The sequence below is a fragment of the Mytilus edulis genome, chromosome 1 (genome assembly GCF_963676685.1).
Source record: "Mytilus edulis chromosome 1, xbMytEdul2.2, whole genome shotgun sequence".
NCBI lineage: Eukaryota > Metazoa > Mollusca > Bivalvia > Mytilida > Mytilidae > Mytilus > Mytilus edulis.
In genome coordinates, this window is record NC_092344.1 from 30,376,309 (window position 1) to 30,400,975 (window position 24,667).

At 32.0% G+C, this 24,667-nt stretch overlaps 2 protein-coding genes across 4 annotated transcripts in view; one reads left to right on the plus strand and one right to left on the minus strand.

Moving 5' to 3' along the window:
* LOC139511537 (clumping factor A-like) lies at positions 1-11,480 on the minus strand. Of its 2 annotated transcripts, none has more exons than XM_071298366.1 (6): positions 11,360-11,480; positions 5,499-6,591; positions 4,748-4,992; positions 3,424-3,507; positions 2,650-2,726; positions 1-870 (listed from the first exon to the last, which is right to left on the minus strand). In XM_071298366.1, the coding sequence occupies exons 2-6, from the start codon at positions 6,427-6,429 to the stop codon at positions 813-815; spliced, it is 1,395 nt and encodes a 464-aa protein (XP_071154467.1). In that variant the 5' UTR covers positions 6,430-6,591; positions 11,360-11,480; the 3' UTR covers positions 1-812. The 2 variants fall into 2 exon arrangements, with proteins under 2 accessions (XP_071154467.1, XP_071154476.1); XM_071298375.1 differs by having other exon boundaries at positions 11,378-11,452.
* The window catches only part of LOC139511528 (polynucleotide 5'-hydroxyl-kinase NOL9-like), a 25,486-nt gene continuing 11,796 nt past the window's right edge, over positions 10,978-24,667 (plus strand). The window contains exons 1-7 of one of the 2 annotated variants that reach the window (XM_071298352.1): positions 10,978-11,075; positions 16,137-16,816; positions 17,859-18,376; positions 19,252-19,339; positions 22,895-22,992; positions 23,466-23,499; positions 23,931-24,067. In XM_071298352.1, the coding sequence (XP_071154453.1) occupies positions 16,143-16,816; positions 17,859-18,376; positions 19,252-19,339; positions 22,895-22,992; positions 23,466-23,499; positions 23,931-24,067 (1,549 nt within the window). In that variant the 5' untranslated portion in view covers positions 10,978-11,075; positions 16,137-16,142. Of the gene's footprint in view, positions 11,076-11,461; positions 11,651-16,136; positions 16,817-17,858; positions 18,377-19,251; positions 19,340-22,894; positions 22,993-23,465; positions 23,500-23,930; positions 24,068-24,667 lie in introns of those variants that run through there. The other variant, XM_071298342.1, reaches the window with a different exon arrangement.

A 24,667-nucleotide genomic window follows, 5' to 3' on the forward strand; every position in this document is an offset into this window, starting at 1 on the left:
TGGAATGTAATATAATTTATTAACAATCAACAGACACATACTACAACACTATAATTTGTTAAACATTAACAGATACATATCACAACACTTTAACAGTAATAACAATTTTGTGATCAATTGCACTAACCCGTTGAAAATATTATTGTATGTTGACAACATAATTATGATTTTAAGTTGATAGAAACTTTCCACATTTCACTCTTATTCCCATTTTCTTTTGTTCCAATATATAATTATGCAAGTGCTAATTTTCAATAAATTTAGATGCAACATAGCAACAGACATGCCAAAAGGTACAAATCTGCCTTTATCTGGGTTAATAAGACGTGACCAAGAGTGGACTGCTTCAACTAGATAATATTCAACCTTAATCTGTTATTTGCCACTATTTAAACCCAAAACCAAAACTCAACTTTCAAATTAACAACTTTTTAACTATAAATAGTGAATAGTGAATAGTACATTTGTAGTCCAATTTGCAATCCTACCACATATGATAGTTTTCTTGAATACAGCTTACAAATATAATTTCTATGAAAGTTTTCAAATGCAGTGTACGTTATGCTGTCAAAAACAGATCAACTTAAATGAATGGCCAACTCAATTTGTGCCTCATTGCTATCAAATAAGAAAAAATGAAAAAGTAAATCAAATAAGGTTAACCTCTACAGGAACAATGAAAAATATGTGAACTTTGGTTGAAGAGAAGAGGGTACATTTGTAGTAGAGGTATAAACATTGCTGCCACAATGAAATTATTATCTGGCAACAATATGGCAAATAATAATAAAAATATCCACAACTAACTCAGTTCATGGTTTGTCTGCTATCTGCATTTCAAATCTGTCCAACAGTCTTTTGATTTCCTTGCTGTGAAAATGTTAAGGAATCATAGAAAATTAATACTTGTGTGACCTGTTAAAACAATTCAATAAAGTGCACAACTAAAACGATTTGCAAACTTTCTGTGAAGTCTCAAAGATCAGGTTTAAAAACAAAAATTAGTACAATCTTTGAAAAATTTTGCAAAAGAAAAGATCTAGGTTAAAATTAAAACTGTAAGAGAATTTAATTTCACAAACTAATTACCAACATTTCACTCAGAAATTATTAGATTACCAACTTTGAAAATAGTAAATTGTTTTTACCTTAATCCACTATATCAGATGCACAATTTCAACATGTCTGCAATCTTTCTATAAAATTTGAAGGATGTGGGTAAAACATGTAGGAGTCAGTTACTCAATAAAGATACACAGCCCAAAATCACATATCATATTAAAGTTTGTTTTGGACTTTGTCCTACTCAGCCAAAAAATCGTCTTATGACCTATGATAAAGTAATAAAAATCTAATAAAAATTCTTAAGGGTTCCGCAAAACTCAGTGTCTCTCCTACTTTTGCTGTTAATTGCAGACTCAACAAAAATGAGGAAAAAAATCAATAAAAATATTCTTCTTGATACTATCTTTTGATTGTAGGAAGCTTCTGTCCAAGTTTGGTTAAAATCCAGGATAGTTTATGAATCTAATAAATGTTTTTAAAACTTTAACTGCAGACTGTATGTAATGTTAACTGGAAGAAAAATTAAGTCCATTTATAATGACAATACATATACACAGGTACAAAATTTCCTTCTAGATACTAGCTTTTGGTCATCAACAAGCTTCTGTCGAAGTTTGGTACAAATCCAAGATAGTATAAGAGTTATTCAAATTTTAAAAACTTTAACCACAGAGTTAATGTAATGTTTCCCGGCAGAAAAACTAAGTCCATTTAAAAGTAAATTACGGAAAAAATAAATAATTTTTTTTACAAAATTTACTTCTGGATACTATCTTATGATCATAAACAAGCTTCTGTCCAAGTTTGGTATAAACCCAGGATAGTTTAAGAAAGTTATTCAAATTTTAAAAACTTTAACCACAGAGTGAATGTAATGTTTCCCGGCAGAAAAACTAAGTCCATTTATAAGTAAAATACGGAAAAAGTGGAATTTTATTTTTACAAAATTTACTTCTGGATACTATCTTATGATCATAAACAAGCTTCTGTGTAAGTTTGGTAGAAATCCAGTAAAGTTTAAGAAAGTTACTAAAATTTCAAAAACTTTAACCACAGAGTGAATATTTGTGGACGACGCCAACGACGACGACGGAATGAAGGATCGCTATGTCTCGCTTTTTTCACTAAAGTCGAAGGCTCGACAAAAACACTATCTGTTCATAAACTAAACATAGAAAGGGGAGATATAAAACCATAATTTCCCATGTAAATATAAAAAAGAAGATGTGGTACGATGGCCAATGAGACACCTCTCCACAAGAGAGCAAATGACACAGAAATAAACACCTTACGGTAAGGCCTTCAAAAATGAGCAAGGCCCATACTGTTATAGCTTATAATGTGGTATGGGCTTTGCTCATTTTTAAAGGCCATACAGTGACCTACAGTTATTAATTTCTGTGTCATTTGGTCTCTTGTGGAGAGGTGTCTTATTGGCAATCATACCACATCTTCTTATTTATATATGAGGTTCTTAAGACTCACTTTACATGACAAAATTGTTCATGTCTGAAACTAATATGTGTCTTAGGAACTATTTTTAAAATCTCTAACATATAGCGACTATATCAATGGTAAGGATACATTTGCTCTGCTAGTTTGTTAACTGGCTTCATACTGTTACTCAATTCCTCACATTTTGCCATTAAAGCATACATGGACTGAAAAAGAAAATTACATTCAAATGATTTTTTAAAAAGTTTATTGAGCGCCTTCTCCCATTCAGCAAAAAATCAAAGTTGATTACTGAGAAAGAAAAAAAAAATGTATGCTATCATTCATGTGCTTCATATATATTTCTATTGACTACCTTTTCTTTATATGCTAACTTTCGCATGTGTTGAGTTGCAATTTGTCCTTTTTAACCAGCACTTCAGCATTACAGTAAACTTGGCATGTTTTGTATACTAGATGACACTGGCAACATAGAGTATAGACTTTATTTCTAATTAATATTGAATATGTTTCCCTTTGTAAAGAACCAAGTTGTCTTTAAACCTTATTCCTTAATGGAATTCTGTGACCTTTGATTTGATATTTAGCAACATCTGATCTTACTTCTGTCATGCAACAATCATGATTACACACTGAAGATCAAAATTCTTTTTTTGTTATCAAAATTTTACATTTTGTGATTTCCTGCCGTGATTGAAAATAGAAATGAGGAATAATAGAGCAAATATAGCCAGTCAAAGTCGTTAAAAACTCTTATCATCATTACACTGTTTAATTAAAGGTAGGTAAATGGTGGTCTTATTTATTGCTAGGTCAAATTTAAAGTAATAAAACTAACTTAATACCTTATCAGAAGTTTGCTATGAAGCTAGACTGGTTATATGTATTGAATATTATACATACCTTAATACTACCATCAACTGAATCACAGGTTGTATCAACAGATGTTTTATATGCACTCAAACATCCCACTGTTATTGCTGACATCTACAATATGCAATACAAGGATATCAATACTGGACTAACCAATATAAACATGCACAGCACAGAACTTGATTACTAATAGTTTCAATATTCCAAAGAAAACGCAAGCTTTGGGTTGCATTTGGCTCTGTAAATTTATGAAAAATCTAAACACCACACTCTTACATAGTCAACATAAAATTTAACTTTTGTTGCAACTCTTTTTCAATATTTCACTACAAGCCATGGTCCAGCTTTAGCAAACAGAAATATCTTAATTTTGTTTTCAATAATCCATTTGAGATTGTTATATAACCACCCTAATTTCAATAACTGCAAATCTTCTCTCTACAAAGATGGTTTCCTGAAATTCTTTTACTTTAGTTTTCTCTCTGCCTTTTTGTCAATCAATTTACATTAAAGCTATATTTTAGATACACAAAAACCAAATACTATGAAGTATAGAAAACAAGAATGTGTCCATAGTACACGGATGACCCACTCGCACTATCATTTTCCATGTTCAGTGGACTGTGAAATTAGGGTCAAAACTTTAATTTGGCAATTAAATTAGAAAGATTATATCATAGGGAACATGTGTACTAAGTTTCAAGTTGATTGGACTTCAACTTCATTAAAAACTACCTTGACCAAAAAATTTAACCTGAACTTCTCACTATCATTTTCTATGTTCAGGGGACCGTGAAATTGGGGACAAACTTTAATTTGGCATTAAAATTAGAAAGATCATATCATGGGGAACATGTGTACTAAGTTTAAAGTTGATTGGATTTCAAATTCATCAAAAACTATCTTGACCAAAAACCTGAAGAGGGACGAATGGACGGACACACAGACGGACACACAGACCAGTAAACATAATGACCCTCCACTATCGTAGGTGGGGCATAAAAACTAATTTACCATGAAAACCAGATAAAAAATACAACAAAAATGTGACTTCAATTATTTACTGCATAACAGAATATGTCTTATGGGAGATAACTTGTGTTTAACATCTGATTTATATAACTTGATAAATGCCTGTACTAAGTCAGGAATATGACAGTTATGGTAGTTATCCATTTGTTTGATGTGTTTGAGCGTTTGATTTTGCCATTTAATTAGGGACTTTCCGTTTTGAAATTTCCTCGGAGTTCAGTGTTTTTGTGATTTTACTTTATTAAACAATATATTTTGTGAAAATCACAACAAAATATTTTAATACTTCTTATTTTCATTAAGCACGAATTAAAATTAATACCTTGTGCAAGTTTGTTTTCAAGTTTCCCATTAAAAGGTCAAGGTTGTCTGCAACCTTCAGTGCATGCATTTCAAGGTCATGAATTGCTTGAGGGTCAATAGGTGGGATATCATCAGGACTCTGTTGGAACAGACTACTTGGTGATCGAGACACTCCTGATGCTGTCCCTATGGCAGAAGATGTTGAACTGGATACACTTGAATAACTTCTTAGACTGGAACGTCTGCTGCTTGTTGCACTTGATGCTGATAAAAAAGCAGAAAAATACAAAAACATTCATACACCATGCATTAATTTGTAACGCTTAAGTCAAATTTGTTCATTTGTGTAATGAAAATACATGTAAGGTTGCATTTCTGTTGGTTCTCAGTACGTTCTAGTTATATCATTTGAATTTGAATTTTGTTACAGTTAAAAAATGTTTTTGCTTTTATTCATTGCAACTATCAAACTTAAATTTTCGTGATCTTTATTTATATTGACTGAATAACATCATCAACAACTTTAAATTGAAAACTCTGCACACAGACCTCTGCCATTATTAAATGCCTATCCCATATAAGTGTAAATTAATTAAATGTTCCTGCTGGTATGTGACATTGTCTAGCATTGAGAAAATCCTCAGATTGTTTGTATTACTTTAATAATCTTTAGTGATCCCTATCAAATAAACTTTTATGGAAGATTTTTTAGTATTTGTTTAAGTTGGCTAGAGAAACATAATTTCGAGTCTGGATAAGTTAAATTATACCTGTCTGAGTGAGAGGACTACTTCTTTTGATCATTTCTTGCAAATCATCAGCAACAAACTCTATCATATCACCCTTCCTTGTCACTGTACCATGAGGCATACTTTTTGACAACATGGTTTCTTCAATGTTCTCAAATTCAGAGTCTCTCCTTAATGGAATATCAACTGCCGTGCTGCTACTCAAAGTCCTGGTGGTGTCAATCTTCTTATGATCATCACTACGACTCCGCCTCTTTTCATGATTTGCTGGTCTATTACCAGTAAGTATCAAACTTTCTGGACGATTTGTGACATCTGAATTATCCCCTTTCTGTTTGTCATCTTCACTATCTATTGTTTCTATACTTTTATCTTCACTACTTGTATAGTCCAGGGTTTCTATGCTCTTGCTGTCAGAACTATCAGAATCCTTTTGGTTACCTGGCTTGATAGTAGAATCAGTATCTTCAGCTGAAGTCAACCTTGACCTTACTGATGGACTGTTTGACATCATTCCGTCACTAGAACTTTCACTTAACCTTGGCTTCTGACCTTCAATTACATTTTGTGATAAGTCTTGACCAAGTTGACTATAAGAATTCATTTCATCTATATTTTTATCTGTGCTATTTTCATTTATCTCATCATATTCTCCATCATTGTGTTCAGATGTTAGTTGTTCTATGTCATCATCTACAGTACCGGTATTGTTGATATCACCTTGGTCATATGATTCAGTTTTTATATCACTAGTTTCCTTTTTGATATCACTAACCTCTGTTTTTATATCACTAGCTTCAGTTTTTATATTGATATCTTCTGTTTCTATATCACTGGCTTTAGTTTTTATATTCCCAGCCTCTGATTTTATATCACTAGTTCCAGTTTTTATATTAACATCTTCTGATTTGATATCGCTAGCCTCTTTTTTTGTATTGCCGGTCTCCTCCATTTTACTTATTCGAGCACAAATAAAATTATTTATATATATGTATAATTATATGAAAAGTTCTAAGGAGTATCAGAGTTATAACATGATCATCAATATCACGACCTCATTATAATTACCAGTTTACCACTAACCAGTCAGTAAAATCTTCTGTACATGTACCACCTGAAATGACATTTAACTTTAGAAAATTTATCAAATAAATCATTTTAAATTCAATTTGAACACTGCAGTTCTAATACAGGTTTTTAAAAGCTAAATGAATATATATAGTGGTAATGCATGTATGAATCTTAAACAAATATCAGTTTAAATAGTATTTAAAACAAAAAACAGCAACACCAGTACTATATCGTATACTATAGCTACTACATCTACAATATACCTTGTACACCTTACAGTATATAGTAGATTTTACACATTGTTGACCTACATTGTAGGATGAACCTTTTCTTTAAAAAGATCTCTCCCATGCTGCTTGCTACATTTGTATTTTGTTTTAAGAGAGACTATAAGGTTATACACATGAATCTTTTTTAAGTCTTTAGAAATAGAGTCTTACATGCATGTATCTTAAGTTTTTCAATCATGAAGTACATGTATATGATTTTGTTTCATAATATCAAAATAAAATGGTTACATACATGTAGCTTTTTTCTATCTATATCTATTTGCTCATTTACATAATAAAAAGATATTCATGATGAATAATATTATATATTATATGCATGGAACCCAGGTCTGATAACCCAAAATCATGATCGCTCCAATGTTTTCCTTCATCAAGTGGCCATGGTTTGGCATCAATATAATTTCGAGGCCGTAGTGATAGTCCGACGTATTAACAGTACTCATTTGACTGACAAGTGCTGCCCCCTGGCTTACAAATGCTGCACTATTTCATTTTTAAGATGATTGTTTCTTAGATGTTCAAGACAGGGTTGGCAAAGTATTACCCACCTGGGAATTCCCAGGCGGGAAAACCCGGGTTTTCCCGGGCTGGGCAATACTCCCAGAAATGGGTAATAGTGGGCATTACTGGGCAATATGATTTTTTAAGCTTATTTTAACACAAAATAGTAATTAAAGACTTGGTGTAGTTTCATAGTATAACAGCTAAATATATACTTTTTATACAGATAACCATTGACAGTCATTTCTAAAAAAAAATCAATTTCATTCTCTTCTCTTTTAATTTTATATGTAGGCAGAATACAAGATTTGCACATTTAAAGATACCTTTTAATTACCAAGTATGGTTTCAATAATCCAAACTTTGAAAAATGCATTTTATTGCAGTGTTTAAGTGAATTGTTAACTTTATGTTAATTGTTATACATTCATATTGCTAAATAAACACCCTACAGGGTCATGCCATTAACACTTATAAAATTGAAAGGACTGATGATTGTTACATAAACAAATCTGTGTTCTAATCTGAATAATTACTTATTAATTAGTGACAGTACATATACATTATGTGATGTTTCTTTAATACATGTAATTGTTAATTCTTAATAGGAGCTATATTCATTTGAAAAAAAATGATTTATTTGCTTTCTATTTACAGTTTGCCAATCTAGACAAATGTTAAACAAACAAAATAGGGTATACATATCTTATTAAGCATGTTAAATGTATTGCATTTGTGTATATCACTGAATCCTCTTTAAATTTCAGACAAATATCTTATATTACCCAGTATTGCCCAGTATTACCCACTAAAACCCAGTAAAACCCAGGTTTTCCCAGTATTTCCCACTGGGCTGGGCAATACTCATAAAACCCCGGGTTTTTGCCAACCCTGGTTCAAGACATCATTTGTAAGCCAGAGTTAAAATTGGCTCTTTGGTTTCAGACGACAAAATCTTTAAGTTATTTCCTAAAGGGTCCAATATTACTAAGTTCACTGTGGCAGCCATCTTGGTCGGTGGTCCGGATCATTCATGATTGGACTTATTTCTGAAACAGGACCACCCAAGGACCATTGATGCAAAGTATGGTTCCATTTTGCTAAGTTGTTTCAGATAATAAAATATGTAAGTGAATTTCTCATAGGGTCCTATGTTAAACTAAGTTTGATTTTGGCGGCTATCTTGTTTGTAGGTTGAGGATGTTGGAAATATTTTTGGAAGGGGACTACCTAAGGAACATTCAACCAAAGTTTCGTCCCAATTGGCCCACTGGTTCCAGACAAGAAGAAAGTGAAGATGTGAATTCGCCATAGGATCCTATGTTTAGCTAAGTTCAGCTGTGGCGGACATCTTGGTTGGAGATCGGTTATGTCGGACATAGTTTTCAGAAGGGGACCACCCAAGGACCATTCTACTTAAGTTTGGTCCCAATTAACTCAGTGGTTTCAGACAAAAAGATCTTTAAGTGACGATCCCATAGGGTCCTATGTTTAACTAAGTTCGGACTATTAAACCCTCGGACCATTGAACCGTCGGACTATGGAACTGTTAGACTGTCGAGCAGACCCCATAATTTCAGATCTAGCTACGCCATTGTTAATGGATAATATAACTCGTATTCAACAAACCATAGAAATCTCAAACTAACACCAAAGATGTGTTGGGAATGAAGATTTGAAATTAAAATATTAAAAGATAATTATTTATTGACTGTGATGAGTTTGATAGAGGTTTTGAATCTTCTGTCTCTCTTTTACAAGTTTTATAAACAAATAACTTAGTCTTTGATCATCATGACAATATTCATTATCCATTTCGTCAAATTTTAAATGGTTCACAAAAGAAAAACCTGTAAACATTATTAGAATGTCACTTTATTTCAAAACAATAAAAAAAACTTATCTAGTTTATTCTTTATAGCAATAGCCAATACACTAACTATTAAAAATATATATGAAGATGTGGTACATGAATGAGTGCCAATGAGGCAACTCTCCATCCAAATAACAATTTATAAAAGTAAACCATTATAGGTCAAGGTACGGCCTTTGACACAGAGCCTTGGCTGAAACCAATAGCAAGCTATAAAGTGCCCTAAAAATTTGTAATGTAAAACCATTCAAACGGGAAAACCAACAGTCTATTATCTATATAAAAAGCATGATTAAAAACTTATTCAATACAAAACCTTTATAAACAAGAGGGAATGGATCCAGGATACAAATGTAGGGGGTGCATATGTGAAAAGGAGCAAACAAGAATGACAGCCAGTAATAATTTTTCAGGTTAACGGACAAAGATTCCATACACTGTATCGCTATTTGTTTTCCACAAACGATGGAAGTTTTGAACGACCATGACTGGCTTTACATCCCTTGCACCGTCCATCTGCCATAACTGGATATGGCAAAGTAAAGGTTCCCAAATTTATTTTACACTACAATGGAAAAGTGATTGTTTGATGATTTCAAGACAAAAGTTCAACCAGCGTACATGTAGATTCTTTGATGAAAGGGAAAAAATTTCCAAATAGCAATAATATTTATTGGTTCAAGACATCAATTAATTTGAACAAGTGAATGTAATGAAATTTAAATCACCAAAGCAACTAATAAATACACTGTAGACTAGTTTTGTGTAAACAAAAATCTGTACAATTTTCTGAGACAAGTCCTAGTCCACAATTTTCTGAGACAAGTCCTAGTCCTAGTCCAAATAATTATAAGGCTAATATTTTTTTTCTTTGAGGCCTTACATCGCAGGAAGGCGTCAAAGCAAAAATTTATTAAATAGCCTTCCAAGACGTCATAATTATTTGAACTAAGACAAGGTATCAGGTAGGATGCACCCAATGCACTTTTGCACCCTACATGTTCGCACCTTGCACGTTCACACCCAAGGTCCGTTCGCACCCAATTTAAAATCAAGTTCCAGTTGAATTAGAAAATCATGATCGTTGTTTTAAATTGCCTTGATGTAAATACTGCATGTATTTAGCTTCGAATGAGTAAAACATTGAAAATTTTAAATGAAAAACACAAAAGATAATTGTTTTTTAACAGATTGGCCCCGTTGATCTGAAACAATTAAATAAAAAATTATAGCAATACACTAACCAAAATTGATTAATATTTAAGATTTATTCCATGCAAAAATCACGGTCGTCAAAATCTCACTTTATTTCGAAACAATGATTAAAAATATTTTAACAATACACTATCCAAAACATGATTAAGATTTATTCAACACAAAAAACACGTTGTCTCACTTTATTTTGAGACAATGACAACAAATATACTAATAGGAATACACTTGCCAAAACTTGGTTATAAAGTTATCAAACACAAAACCAATAAAAATTGGGCGCGAACGTGTAGGGTGCGAAATTAAAAGGGCGCGAACGTGATTGGATGCGAACGTGAATGGATGCGAACGTGAATGGGTGCAAACTGACCGGATTCGGTCAGACCCTGTGGCCGAGTTCACTTGAAACTCTACAATCAACTTCAGATCAAGTTAATTGACTATCACGTGAACGCACTAGAGTTGATATTCGGAACAACTCTAAGTAACTCTAGGGTAAGGCCCTGACCAAGCATAAAAAACAAAATATTCCTATTGGTTTGACGTCATTCAAGAGTTTCTCGAGTTTAACCATGGCTCGGTAAGGGACGGAACCAGAATACGAGGGGTTAACTCGAGTGGTTCAAGTAAAATCGTATTGTTGAAACCCAAGTAAGTAAAGTTAACTCGAGAGTTTCAAGTGAACTCGGCCTGTGAGCTAGTCCAAATAATTATGACGTCTGGCAAGGCTATTTTAATTTTTTTCTGGGACGCCTTCCTGCGTCAATGTGGGATCAAAAAAAGTCAAAATCGAAAAATACCCACAGCAGACGGCATGATTATCTGGACTACCTGTGAGCCAAATAGCCGATTATTAGCTAATAATCAGTGGGAGTAGAATCGTTTGCAAGACTATATTAAATGGTGAACTATATATAAAAATTAAATTCAAATACATTTATAAAATTTAGGACTTCTCATTTGCTGTCTAAGCACTTGGATGTTTTTATCGGCGTTTTTATCGGCTTTTCCAATAACTGCAAGGGAAGTAATCTCTTGATAAACTTATCAAAAATAAGCTTGAATCGTATGCAAAGAAAGTACGCCTTATTTTAAACGTGTTGGTGACATTGATAAATTCCAAAAGCGAAAGTAGAAAGTGAAAGTGGTCTGAACCGCATGTTTTTGATTTGGTTCATTTTATTGACGTTTAAGAAAGATATTTTGATCAGGTTTTACTTTTTAATGTAAGTCCAACATTCTGCATTTCCATCAATCAAACTACTGTTTATTTTTCATGCTTCTTTTCAAGCCACCATGCAGTAAAAAAGGGGGTACTTATAAAGTGAGAAACGGAATCGAAACGAAACGAAATATAACGAAACGAAACGAAATACAACGAAACGCAACGAAATACAACAAAACGAAACGAAATATAACGAAACGAAACGAAATACAACGAAATGAATCTGACCCTTATGTTATGCAATTGTGTGGTGCTGTTGATGTAGTTATCATTGTTACAACCTAAAACAGTATGTAAAATGAAAAGAAAAACTCCTTTGATCTCTTAATTGAGGATTGTAAATTAATTTATTGTTTATTGAAAGACTGCATACTTTTCTACAACCCCGTGTGGACGTGCTACCCGTTCTGACGTACAATATAACACTTTGATGTTCCAAAAATACTTTTTTAAAGGCATTGTCTTTCATCCTGTCGGCTCCCTTTAACATGCCTGAGTTTATATATGGGTAAGTTGTGAGCGTGAGAAAAAAAATCAAAGGTCTTTGAAGTTTTATTAAACGATTTCAGCACCAGATGTTGCACGGGCTCCAGCCGGGTATATATAATAGGAATATTTTTTATTCAACCGTTATTACGCAAAATGGAGCCCAATGAGAAGGAAAAGAAAATGTAAGTACCCTTATACATGTACATTTTAAAATTTATTTCGACAGTGTTAGTAGTTAAGGAAACAGAACTTAAAAATATTTTGATGTTGAGTCATTGCAATTTTTAGTAGCTAACCAGCTGATATCTGATATCTTTATAGACCATAATGGCAAAATATTTCAATAGCCCAGGTCATAATAAATTGTGAATAAACAAATGATTTATTGTAAGAGTATTTTAGGGGTTTGATGGTTAATGTATATAAATGGTCTTTAACGTCCAGTGGCAAGTTAAATAAATATTCAGGACGAGAACATTTATAATATAATAAGATATGAATGTTTTACCCTGTTTTGTGCAAGAATTTCGAAAACAATTCCACTCTGGTTTTTGTCTATGTATTTCTATTTGTATCCATCTGATGAGTTAAGCCCTTTTCAATTGATTTTTATAGTTCGTTCCTATATTTTACTGTTACACCACTGTCCCACGTTAGGGGAGGGTTGGGATCCCGCTAACATGTTTACCCCGCCACAGTATGCATGTATGTGTATATGTATGTGCCTGTCCCAAGTCAGGAGCCTGTAATTCAGTGGTTGCCGTTTGTTGCTGTGTTACATATTTGTTTTTTTTTCGTTAATTTTGTGTACATTAATTAGGCCGTTAGTTTTCTCGTTTGAATGGTTTTACATTTGTCATTTCGGGGCATTTTATAGCTGACTATGCGGTACGGGCTTCGCTCATTGTTGAAGACCGTCCAATATAGGAACGAACTATAAAAAGCCGTTGAAAAAAATCTTTTGGCCTTTATATCAGAAACGGAGAACTATTGGGTACTACGGGAGTTTTTAACGACCTTGACTGGCTATAAAGCCCTTGCACGGTCGGTACTATTGGGGAAAAACAAGTTCCTGTCCTAATATTTTTTTTCGAATATAAGTACTTACATAGCATTATTAAACTCGGTAAATCCGAGAAACTTGAGAAAGGGGAGATCATTTTTTCTTGTGAGGGGCGTCACCATTTAAATATTTGTGTTCGTGACTCTTTCTGCACGGCAAATTCAATCCCTTTTACACCACCCGTATTGAAATCATGGACCTGTCCAATTACAGGGTCGTTGAAAAGACTTCTTTATACATGACATTTGTATAATTGAATTTGAAAACATCTTTTCTATATAATAGTTTTATTTTGAAGTATTTGTATTATGATTGAGGAAAATTTCTTTTGAACTAAAAGGGCTGGGGAGGGGCAATATATTTGATGCTTTTGAAGAGGGTTTTGTTTCTTCATTTTTACATTTCGTTTCGTTTCGTTACATTTCGTTTCGTTTCGTTGTATTTCGTTGCGTTTCGTTGTATTTCGTTTCGTTTCGTTATATTTCGTTTCGTTTCGTTTCGATTCCGTTTCTCACTTTATAAGTCCCCTAAAAAAGGAGCCAGTATGCTCAACTTTATGATTTTATCAGTTTATTATTAAATATATTTTTTTTGAAAAAAATTATTTTCAACAGGTTGCGCAAGTCTATGCCTTGACTTCCCCCAAGCAATTGTCGCCACTATGCAGTAGAAAACAAAGGAAAAGCTGCTACATCTTGTAAAATTTATGCATGGTCCTAGTCTAGTCCAAATAATTATGACGTCTTGAAAGGCTATTATATTTTTTTTCTTTGACGCCTTACATCGATGCAGGAAATCGTCAAAGCAAAAATTTGAAGTAGCTTTCAAAGACGTCATATAATTATTTGGACTAGTATGGTCCATGTTAAGTATATTTGTATTATTGAGAATAATTAAGATAAGAGAATGAGGAACCATAGACATTCATCAATGAATTCAGTTCCTTACTAAATTGAAGAAAAAGACTTTCTTTTTCAAATGGTTCAAATGGTTAAAAAATAGTAATCCAATATATTCCTGGCATTGTCTGATGATGCATACATTAAGCTAATCCATATTGGAATCCAAGTCCGGACCCATTTTCTGATTTGGCCGAACTCAGAATCATGGAAAAGGATTAGTGATAAACTATATTTGTATGAGTCTGTTTAAGTTAATGAGATATTTAATTGTTGGATGTGGCTGTAAGTAGTATTCTAGACAATGTCTGTTGTTGGGATGTTGGCTTTACTATTAACTAAATGATTAATCTTTTATGATTCATTTATATAATTCTGTTTGATCTTCTCCCTGCCAGTAATTTCCACTTAAATTCTTTCAATATATATATTGGTTATGGAACCTTCTGCTTTGGAATATCATAAATATAGAAATAGGGAGAATTTGGTATGGTGGCCAATGAGACAACTGACCACTGAAGTTGAAATGAAGTGGATGTAAGCAATAATAGGCAATCATATGACCTTCAAAAATGAGAAAATTCCATACCATACATAATGTCAGCTATGTTTGTTGTAAATCTAGTTGCTCTTTATTTGTGGCTTTCCTAGTTTGTTTTCTAGGTATGTACTGGGATTCCAAACTGTCCAAACTGTCCATGCATATTCAAGTATAGGTCTTAAAAAACACAATTGGCTGTTGCATTCACTTCCTTGTTGCAAAAGTACAGGTTATTTTTCTCCATACCTTTGGTTTTATTTACTCTGCCTGGATGTTATTTTCATGATTTGTAATTCTTATCTCAGGTCAGATAAAATATTCACAACAAAGTATTTGCCTCTCTGATACACCTTTTAAAATGTTGTTGCTATGACATGGGTATGACAGAAATTATTTGAATATTGAATTAATTCTTGATTTTCTATTGTCTATAAAGTTTGCTTTAAAGGTCAAGGAACAGTAAATGTGCTATGTGGCAGATTTTGCTAAAACTTTCTTACAACCTTGGCTCGTTGAAATTCAACTGAAAATTGAAAAAAATAATGCATTTATCTTTTTTATTATCTGAAATATATTACAGATTGACTTCTTTCAATATGGGTGAATATTGGTATACTGTAGAAAGCACATAAAATGAACGAAAAACCTTCTTAAATTTTTCTTAAAATCATCAAATCTCTTATTCTACTCCATAGATTTTTCTTAAAATACTATATGTTGTTGACGCATCAATTTCTGTTTTAATGATATAAAATAATCATATGGTCACTGACTTTGATAATGATAAGACCAAACTTTAGTTGCAATATTAAAGTCATAAGAAACCTCAAATTAAAAAAAAAATATGCTTATGTTTTTTTATAACTAAATGGATAGTTTTCATTATACAACTTATGTACATATACTTTTTTCTGAGGAAAATTGTTTAATTTGTCCACATTTTGAAGAAGTTTACTTATTTTTAATTGCTTGCTTCCAGGAAGCAATTCGCCGACATATTTTCTGTATGCATAGTGACCTGAGCGTAACCCTCCTCGTAAAAATCCGGTGATCGCAATACGCATGGATCTGTCATTAAAATAAACAATTATCTGATTGTACATGTTAAACACATGCTCAATACCCATGCTTTTTGATATTTGTTTACTATTAGATGAAAATTGGTAAACTTCGGCTTCAAAACACGGCATTTAATGAGCAGCCATATTTGTTTAATCATAACAGGCAGAGAGAAAATAAAAAGACGATAATACGATGTATTTGCGTAACAAATGATAAAATCGTTCACAGAGGACTAAGTTTATGATATAAACATTCATTGGTTCAAGAATTGGATAAACGTTTTTTTTCACCACTCACTGGTTTCATATGACTTTAATAGTAGGTAGTGATAAAATAAGTTGCTGTCAAAATATATTTTATAGGTAAAAACCCAAGGAATGATTCGAATTGAATGAATTAACATCTAGTTAGTTTTATCCCTTTTATATTATAGTTAACCATGAGGAAGAAACAAAAAGCAAAGAGCAAAGAAAAGACAAAGAAGCACCAAGAGGATCCTGAGCCTTTGAAAAAAGCAGGCAAAACTAAAACTAAAACTAAAACTGCCTTAGTAAAAAATGTTACAGGTGATCCTTCTAAGCAAAGGGGAAAGAAAAAGTCAGATGAAGAAGATAAAACTTCAAAAGAGGAAACTTTAGACCCAGTGCTAGGAAAATTATCAGATAAGACAGAAATTACTGAAAAATATGACAATGCAAGTACATCTGGTCTTGTAACTGAACACATTTATAAAAGAAAGCAAACTCAGGATGGTGACATGTTTTCAACAAATTTTTGGGCACAAAGTAAAAAGAAATACCAGAAAATAAGTGAAAAGCAAAAGAAACAAACTCCACCAGCCCATGAGAAAATATCTGGTAGAGAAAAAAGAAAAGGTGGACAGACAGAAAGGAAGAGAAAATGTTCCACAAATTCAAATTATTTGACTGATGAGGATCAAACTATTGAAGAAGTTGGTGATGCTTCAAGTCCAGAAAAGACTTCTACAGCAGAAGACTCTGAAGGTACAAAAAATACCAAGAGAAACAGGAAGAAAAGGAGGAAGTCAGACAGTATAAATGTGGACAAAGATGAAGCTGAGGAACAGACCATAGTAGAGGATACATTGAAAGGGTATCTGTTTTATAATTTAAGTTAAATCAAAGCAAATTGGTTTCTCATGGGGCTTAATACAGCTCAACAATACACAAAATAAAGCATAGATGAATTTGTACATGTTCACGTTTCAAAAGTCGATTCTTTTCTGAATTACAATTTTTTTCAAGAGCAAAACCATTCACCAAGTCAGTATATATATATATGCCTAATACATGTAATAGGTTTCAGGTAGGCAGTAATGGAAAATTTTATTTTGTAGCTCAGCCCATATAAATTTTGATATGTCCAAAAATATATGATGGATCATTTTGAAGCTGAGATACTTCTCGGTACATGTATCGTATATTGAGCAATTTTCAGGATGGCAAGTGTCATTTGTTTTCCTGTCAAGTGCCCAATCCCAAAGATAGTGAAAAATTCCACTCTCCTCATGATATAATACCAAAATTCTGACATTAAAAATATAAAAAGTATTAAAAAATCTGTCCTTTGTAATCATTTGTAAAGGTTTATATTTGATAAAAAAAAAATCACATCATATCAGCTCTTTGAAACACAAATCCTAGTTCAGTTATGTCAACTTCTGATTTTGCACCTTCCACATTTGTATGGCAGACTGATATTTTAATGAGATTCATAAATCTGTCCTTATTTCAAGGTCCATAAAGGTTTTTGACTCATATTAGATCAGCTAAAGTCAGATTCTCCATATTTTGCAGTGTGCATACCTTCAGTACGTTGCAATAATATCCTTCCAGAGCACCTGAAATCACCCCAAATTTTGGTTGGGTTCGTTTTGCTTAGTCTTCAGTTTTCTATGTTGTGTGTTGTGTTCTATTATTTGTCTGTTTGTCTTTTTCTTTTTTAGCCATGGCTATGAGTTTGACGCCTGTCCCTCTGGTATCTTTCGTCCCTATTTTAGGAACAATTCTGTGAAGTTTTAGCCATATATTCATATCTGAAATGAAATCAACTAATTTTATATTTTTAGGAAGTGATGCTTTTGACTGTTCAACATCCTTTTTTTAAAACTTATTTGATCAAACTTATGTTTTAGGGTTAAAATCATAGACTTGCAAGATGGACTGTTGGTTGCAATGGAAAAAGATGTGGAGGTTTGTTTCCAAGGAAATTGTCGTCTGCAACCATTGTATGGGTGTGTTTCTGTGTTTGGAAGCCATCTTAAAGCATCAAAACATTATGACTTTTACTCGCCAGATTCAAATAGCTTTTTAACCATTAAGAGTGAAGCAATAGAGCAGGACCAAACACTGGCCAAAAAGATTTTGTCTGAACTGAAAATTGGTTTGAAACAAAGAGAAAATATTTCTGAAACTATGTCAGCCGTTATGAAAATAGACAAGTTGAATTCAAGGTCAATGGAGATAATTCCTCAGTATCCACCATTTCAAGAAATTTTCAACAGAAAAGAAGATGTAAATACTTTACCTAGATGGAAACAATCTCTGTTAAGAGTAGGTTTAACTGTGCTTGATGATAGACCAAAACTGACATTCCCTAGTCACTACTTGATGTTAAAGGATAAAGCATGCAGACTTATAAGAAATAAAAGTGGTAATGTATATGTATTAATTTTTTACCATTTTAGAATCCAATGCATTTTGGGTAATATTTAGAAATATTGTGATGGCCAACAACATCTTAAACAAAAGATATCCAACTACAACTTGGTCATGTTGGTTAAAGTTATTGACAAATATTTTGAGATTCAGGGAGATTAGTAAGATAATTCTTTGATAATGAACATATGCATCACTGGGCATAGTATCAAAGTACAATTCAAATGATACATATGTATAAAAGGTTTCTAGATATTATAAAACGAAAAATAATGGTAACCCACATGATTTTATACAAACAAAAGAAAAAAAATATTTGGCTCTGTTATTTCATGAAGGAGGAAAAAAATGAGAAATTGATGTTAGGTACAGAAAATGATGATAGAAGAGATTGGAAGAAAATTATTTTTGTGGTGGCTTACAATCACTGACAATTCAATTTTCCTAAATTCAAATAAATATGTTACAAAATTAGATGATAATTATTTAAGCAAATCTATTAAGATATAACACGAGTACATGTATTATTCTTGAAATACCTGTTTCCACTCATTACTCACAAGGATAAGATAAAACTACTCTGCTTTCTGTTTTGATAATTATTAGGTCAACCAAAGGAAGTTTAGTGTCAAAATATTTTAAGGTGCGTAATCACTGCGTATCATTGTGACAAAAGCTCAGCATCCTGAAAAATTCTTCATACCAACAAGTAAAACAGCATGCCCGACCCTTGTAGCAAGGATTTTGATTAAAAGAATATGTTTTGTTCTATCAAATTGATGAGTATGTCTTGCTCAATCATTGTTGTTATGTTTTGAATAAATTTTCTTCGAAATAAATAATTTTGTACAATACATTTGACAATTGTAGGAACATCACCTGTTATTACAATAATTGGAGGAAAGAATTCTGGGAAATCTACACTCAACAGATATTTAATAAACTCACTACTTGATAAGTAAGTGATACAGATAAGTATCTAAACAATTACTTCATAAATGAAAATCATTTGACAATGATCATTTGGTTTAATTACAATGTGGTAAAATTCAAAATTAACATGCTTGAATATGTTATATACTTTTTACTGATATATCATTTCATGATAGGATTCTGCAATTGTGGTAGAATTTGAATAACAATCATGTATTTCTATACTGCTGACATCAATTTAAGATTTTAAAGAGGCATATACATGTAAAATTCTAGATAGAAATAGTTGTTAGTAAAATCATTATATGATGTTTGCAAGTCTGAAATAAAGTTATACCTTAGATTTCAGGCATTTAACATTCAGCCTAGTGCATTTAAATCTATAATCTTCAACAGATCAGTCTAAACTAACAAATCCACACATTTTGTTAAAGAATACATACCATGTAAAATGTTTTGAAAAGAATTGTGATTAAATGTTCATTCAATCTGGTGAAACAGTTGTTAAGGTGGCTCGTACTACAAAAATTTCAGCAAAAAATTAAACCTTTATTTTTTCATTACAAATTTTATTCATTACACTATACCTTATTACTTTATGATATGGTACAAAAATCAACCCAGAAAAACAATTCGGTTTGGCTCCAGATGACTTTTAAAATGTTTATATCATTGAAAAAGCTCCAAATTATCTCCCTTTGGTGCAAAAATGCCATTTTTGGCATTAAATTTGAAATATTTTTTTTTAACTCATCGGTGACCTATATTTTTATACGACCGCAAATTTTGAAAAAATTTTCGTCGTATATTGCTATCACGTTGGCGTCGTCGTCGTCGTCGTCGTCGTCGTCGTCGTCGTCGTCCGGCGTCCGAATACTTTTAGTTTTCGCACTCTAACTTTAGTAAAAGTGAATGGAAATCTATGAAATTTTAACACAAGGTTTATGACCACAAAAGGAAGGTTGGTATTGATTTTGGGAGTTTTGGTCCCAACATTTTAGGAATTAGGGGCCAAAAAGGGCCCAAATAAGCATTTTCTTGGTTTTCGCACTATAACTTTAGTTTAAGTTAATAGAAATCTATGAAATTTTGACACAAGGTTTATGACCACAAAAGAACGGTTGGGATTGATTTTGGGAGTTTTGGTCTCAACAGTTTAGGAATTAGGGGCCAAAAAAGGGCCCAAATAAGCATTATTCTTGGTTTTCGCACAATAACATTAGTTTAAGTAAATAGAAATCAATGAAATTTAAACACAATGTTAATGACTACAAAAGGAAGGTTGGTATTGATTTTGGGAGTTTAGGTCCCAACAGTTTAGGAATTAGGGGCCAAAAAGGGACCCAAATAAGCATTTTTCTTGGTTTTCGCACCATAACGTTAGTATAAGTAAATAGAAATCTATGAAATTTAAACACAAGGTTTATGACCATAAAAGAAAGGTTGGGTTTGATTTTGGGAGTTTTGGTCTCAACATAATAAGGGGCCCAAAGGGTCCAAAATTAAACTTTTGTTTGATTTCATCAAAATTGAATAATTGGGGTTCTTTGATATGCCGAATCTAACTGTCATGACTGTGTATGTAGATTCTTAACTTTTGGTCCCGTTTTCAAATTGGTCTACATTAAGGTCCAAAGGGTCCAAAATTAAACTTAGTTTGATTTTGACAAAAAATGAATCAGTTAGGTTCTTTGATATGCTGAATCTAAAAATGTACTTAGATTCTTGATTATTGGCCCAGTTTTCAAGTTGGTCCAAATCGGGGTCCAAAATTAAACTTTGTTTGATTTCATCAAAAATTGAATAAATGGGGTTCTTTGATATACCAAATCTAACTGTGTATGTAGATTCTTCATTTTTGGTCCTGTTTTCAAATTGGTCTACACTAAAGTCCAAAGGGTCCAAAATTAAACTTAGTCTGATTTTAACAAAAATTGAAATCTTGAAGTTCTTTGATATGCTGAATTCAAAAATGTACTTAGATTTTTTATTATGGGCCCAGTTTTCAAGTTGGTCCAAATCAGGATATAAAATTATTATATTAAGTATTGTGCAATAGCAAGTCTTTTCAATTGCACAGTATTGCGCAATGGCAAGAAATATCTAATTGCACAATATTGTGAAATATCAAAAAAAAATTTAATTAGAGTTATCTTTCTTTGTCCAGAATAGTTAGCAAGAAATATCTAATTGCAAAATATTGTGCAATAGCAAGATTTTTTTTTAATTGGAGTTATCTTTCTTTGTCCAGAATCAACTTAAATCTTTGTTTTATACAATATACAATGTATATTCACTTTTTACTACCAACTGATAAATTAAAATAATCTTTACCATTCAGTGATAACAAGCAGTTTTTTTACATCTTAATATTTTATGATGTATTTAAATGAGTAGTTATTGTTGCAAACTCCATTAGAAATTTTAATTGAGATTAGTTTTGGAATAAGGGAAAGGGGGATGTGATTAAAAAAATTGGGTTCAATTTTTCTCATTTGAAATTTCATAAATAAAAAAGAAAATTTCTTCAAACATTTTTTTGAGAGGATTAATATTCAACAGCATAGTAAATTGCTCTAAGAGAAACAAAAATTTTAAGTTCATTAGAACACATTCATTCTGTGTCAGAAACCTATGCTGTGTCAACTATTTAATCACAATCCAAATTTAGAGCTGAATCCAGCTTGAATGTTGTGTCCATACTTGCCCTAACCGTTCAGGGTTCAACCTCTGCGGTCGTATAAAGCTACGCCCTGCGGAGCATCTGGTTTATTATTGTTTTCAAATAAGCTGTACATAAACTAAATAATTGTTAAATTTAAGCGATTTCTGTAATTAGGTTATTTTTTTAATTTCAATATTACCTTTATTTCTCCTATTAGTTCAACAGAAAAAAAGGACATTAACAAAAATGTATGCTTCTTCCGGAGGCAGATTGTAAGCTTAAATGAACGGTGACCCAATTTTTTTATTTCATTTTTCTTTTAAGTATATGATAAAAAAAATACAGCGAAATCCTATATTAGAAAAAAAAAATCATTTATACCCAGGAGCCCCCTTAACAGTGTGGTTTGAATAAATAGCTAAAGGATATTTAGGATCCATAATATTCTAAATGAAGAGAACACTCCCAACATAGCTTTTGACATTTACTGTTTTGTGGAGAAGTTCACTGTAAACACTACATATATCAGCTAATTGCCCAATTGGAAACATTTCTATAAATAAAGAAGGGGTTTTAAAAATTTGTCACAATTCTAAAGATTTTGTATTCGTATTATAATCTAAATATAAGATTATGAATATTAAGAAATGTGAGGTATACTTCAATGAGTCAGTAACCCAACGACACTGACAATAACAAGTAACATTTATAGGTTGAAAAACAGCATGTACAGTATGTAACAAAATAAAAGTGTGTATACCAGTATACCATGAGTCAGGGTCTGAATGTATCGAGTCTATACACTTTTTGAATAAATGGTAAAAATTCTTATCAAAATCAACCATCATAACTGTTATATTTAGGAATACAATTGAGTACATGTATTTCTGTAGCCATACTTTTATTTCATTTTAGAGTTGATAGAGTTTACTTTCTTGAATGTGATGTTGGACAGACAGAGTTTACCCCACCTGGTTGTGTTTCCCTGCATTGTGTTTCTGAGCCAGTACTAGGTTGGAAAATAATATGACAAACAACTACTAAATATGCTGGTATTTAAGGCACCACAAAACTATAAATTTTACCTGACAACATTTGTTATGTGCTTTTGAATAGTTATGAATTGGTTATCTCCCTTTGAATGAAATTTTCGATGGCTATATTATCTCCCTTTTTCACAAAAAATTTATAGAACTAAGAACGTAATCTAAAATTTTACTTTATGAAAAATAAATGCATTTGAAAGGCAATGGAGGCTGAGGTTATCTCTCTTTTAAAAACAATAGTATTCAATAGTGTGTTCCTGGTTTTTTTTTCAGTAGGTCTGTTTAGGTAATTAAAAACAATTGATGAACATTATGGTTAAAGAAAGTTTGCTTTACTGTAAATAAATGAAAAAAGAAATATAACTTAAGAAGTAAACACTTATTTATGTCTAGATGCAGTTATCAATTAAAAAAAAAACCTGAAACACTCTTTTTTCCAGGACCTCCATTTACTCATCAGAGACCAGCAGTTTTGTAAGTATGAACCATTAATTTGTAGCAAGAACCAATGTGTGTACAGGTGTAGGAGTAAACTGAACAACGAAAGGGGGACAAACTTCTTAGAGTGAAAGCAATTTGGCAATATTGATTTTCACAACCCAATGTAAAATTAAATTTTATAGTAAGAAACACGTTTAGTTAGAATTCAGCTTAAAATATGGTTCATCTTATATAAATGCCTAATTAAGATGTAAATGGAGTAATCTTTGTTATAGTTTTAAATTTTCATGAGAATGGACGTCATTATGAAAGAAAGAAAATATCCTTTTCTATAAGTCTTGTAGATTTTTATGGTCAAATGCAACATGACACTTTGAATTAGTTTTCAAGATTATTTTTATTCTAAATCATGTACATCGAATATATACCCTTTCTTTGCCTCAATATTTATTTGTTATTGACAGTTCCTGTTTTTTTGGAGGAGTAACACCAGCAGATGATCCCACTAGATACCTGACCTGTATAGAGAAATGCTTCTCTAAATATGTAGACTTGAAAGAGAAAGGACCTTTGATAGTAAATACCTGTGGCTGGAATAAAGGTAAGGGAAAAGTTATTGTATGTATTGTAATAATTGATAATTGATATGCAGAATTGTGAATATTGTAATTGGATGTGTTCTTTAGATATTTCAGATTTAATAAATCTTCTGATATTACTGCTATTCAGTATCTTTAAAGAACAAAGAAATCAATTTATAACTGGCTATTCAAGGGTTTTATGGGTTTCCTGTGTAAAAAAATCAGGCTGATTTGTTTTGATTTTTTTCTAAATACCCATTACAGTATGTCCTTGGACAAATCCTATTTTATTACTTGTATATCCTTGACAGTTTCCAACATGCACATTATTTGACCACTGATCAAACAACTGTTGTATATCCCTACTAAACAGTATTGGAATGTACTGATCTGTTTTGGTCCTTATCAAATCTGTATTAATCCATACTTATTTGTAGGCCTGAAGGATTTCTATGGTTAGTTCCGAAGAACTACGTACTAGTATGGTTACATCACATATTTGTTAAGGATAAGATACCGTGGGTTACAAATTTGTTCCAGAATGGCACAATTTCATTACGTTACATTACATATAGCTAGTAATCAGTCAAAGTTACCAAAAGTCTGTTACTGTTTATAAC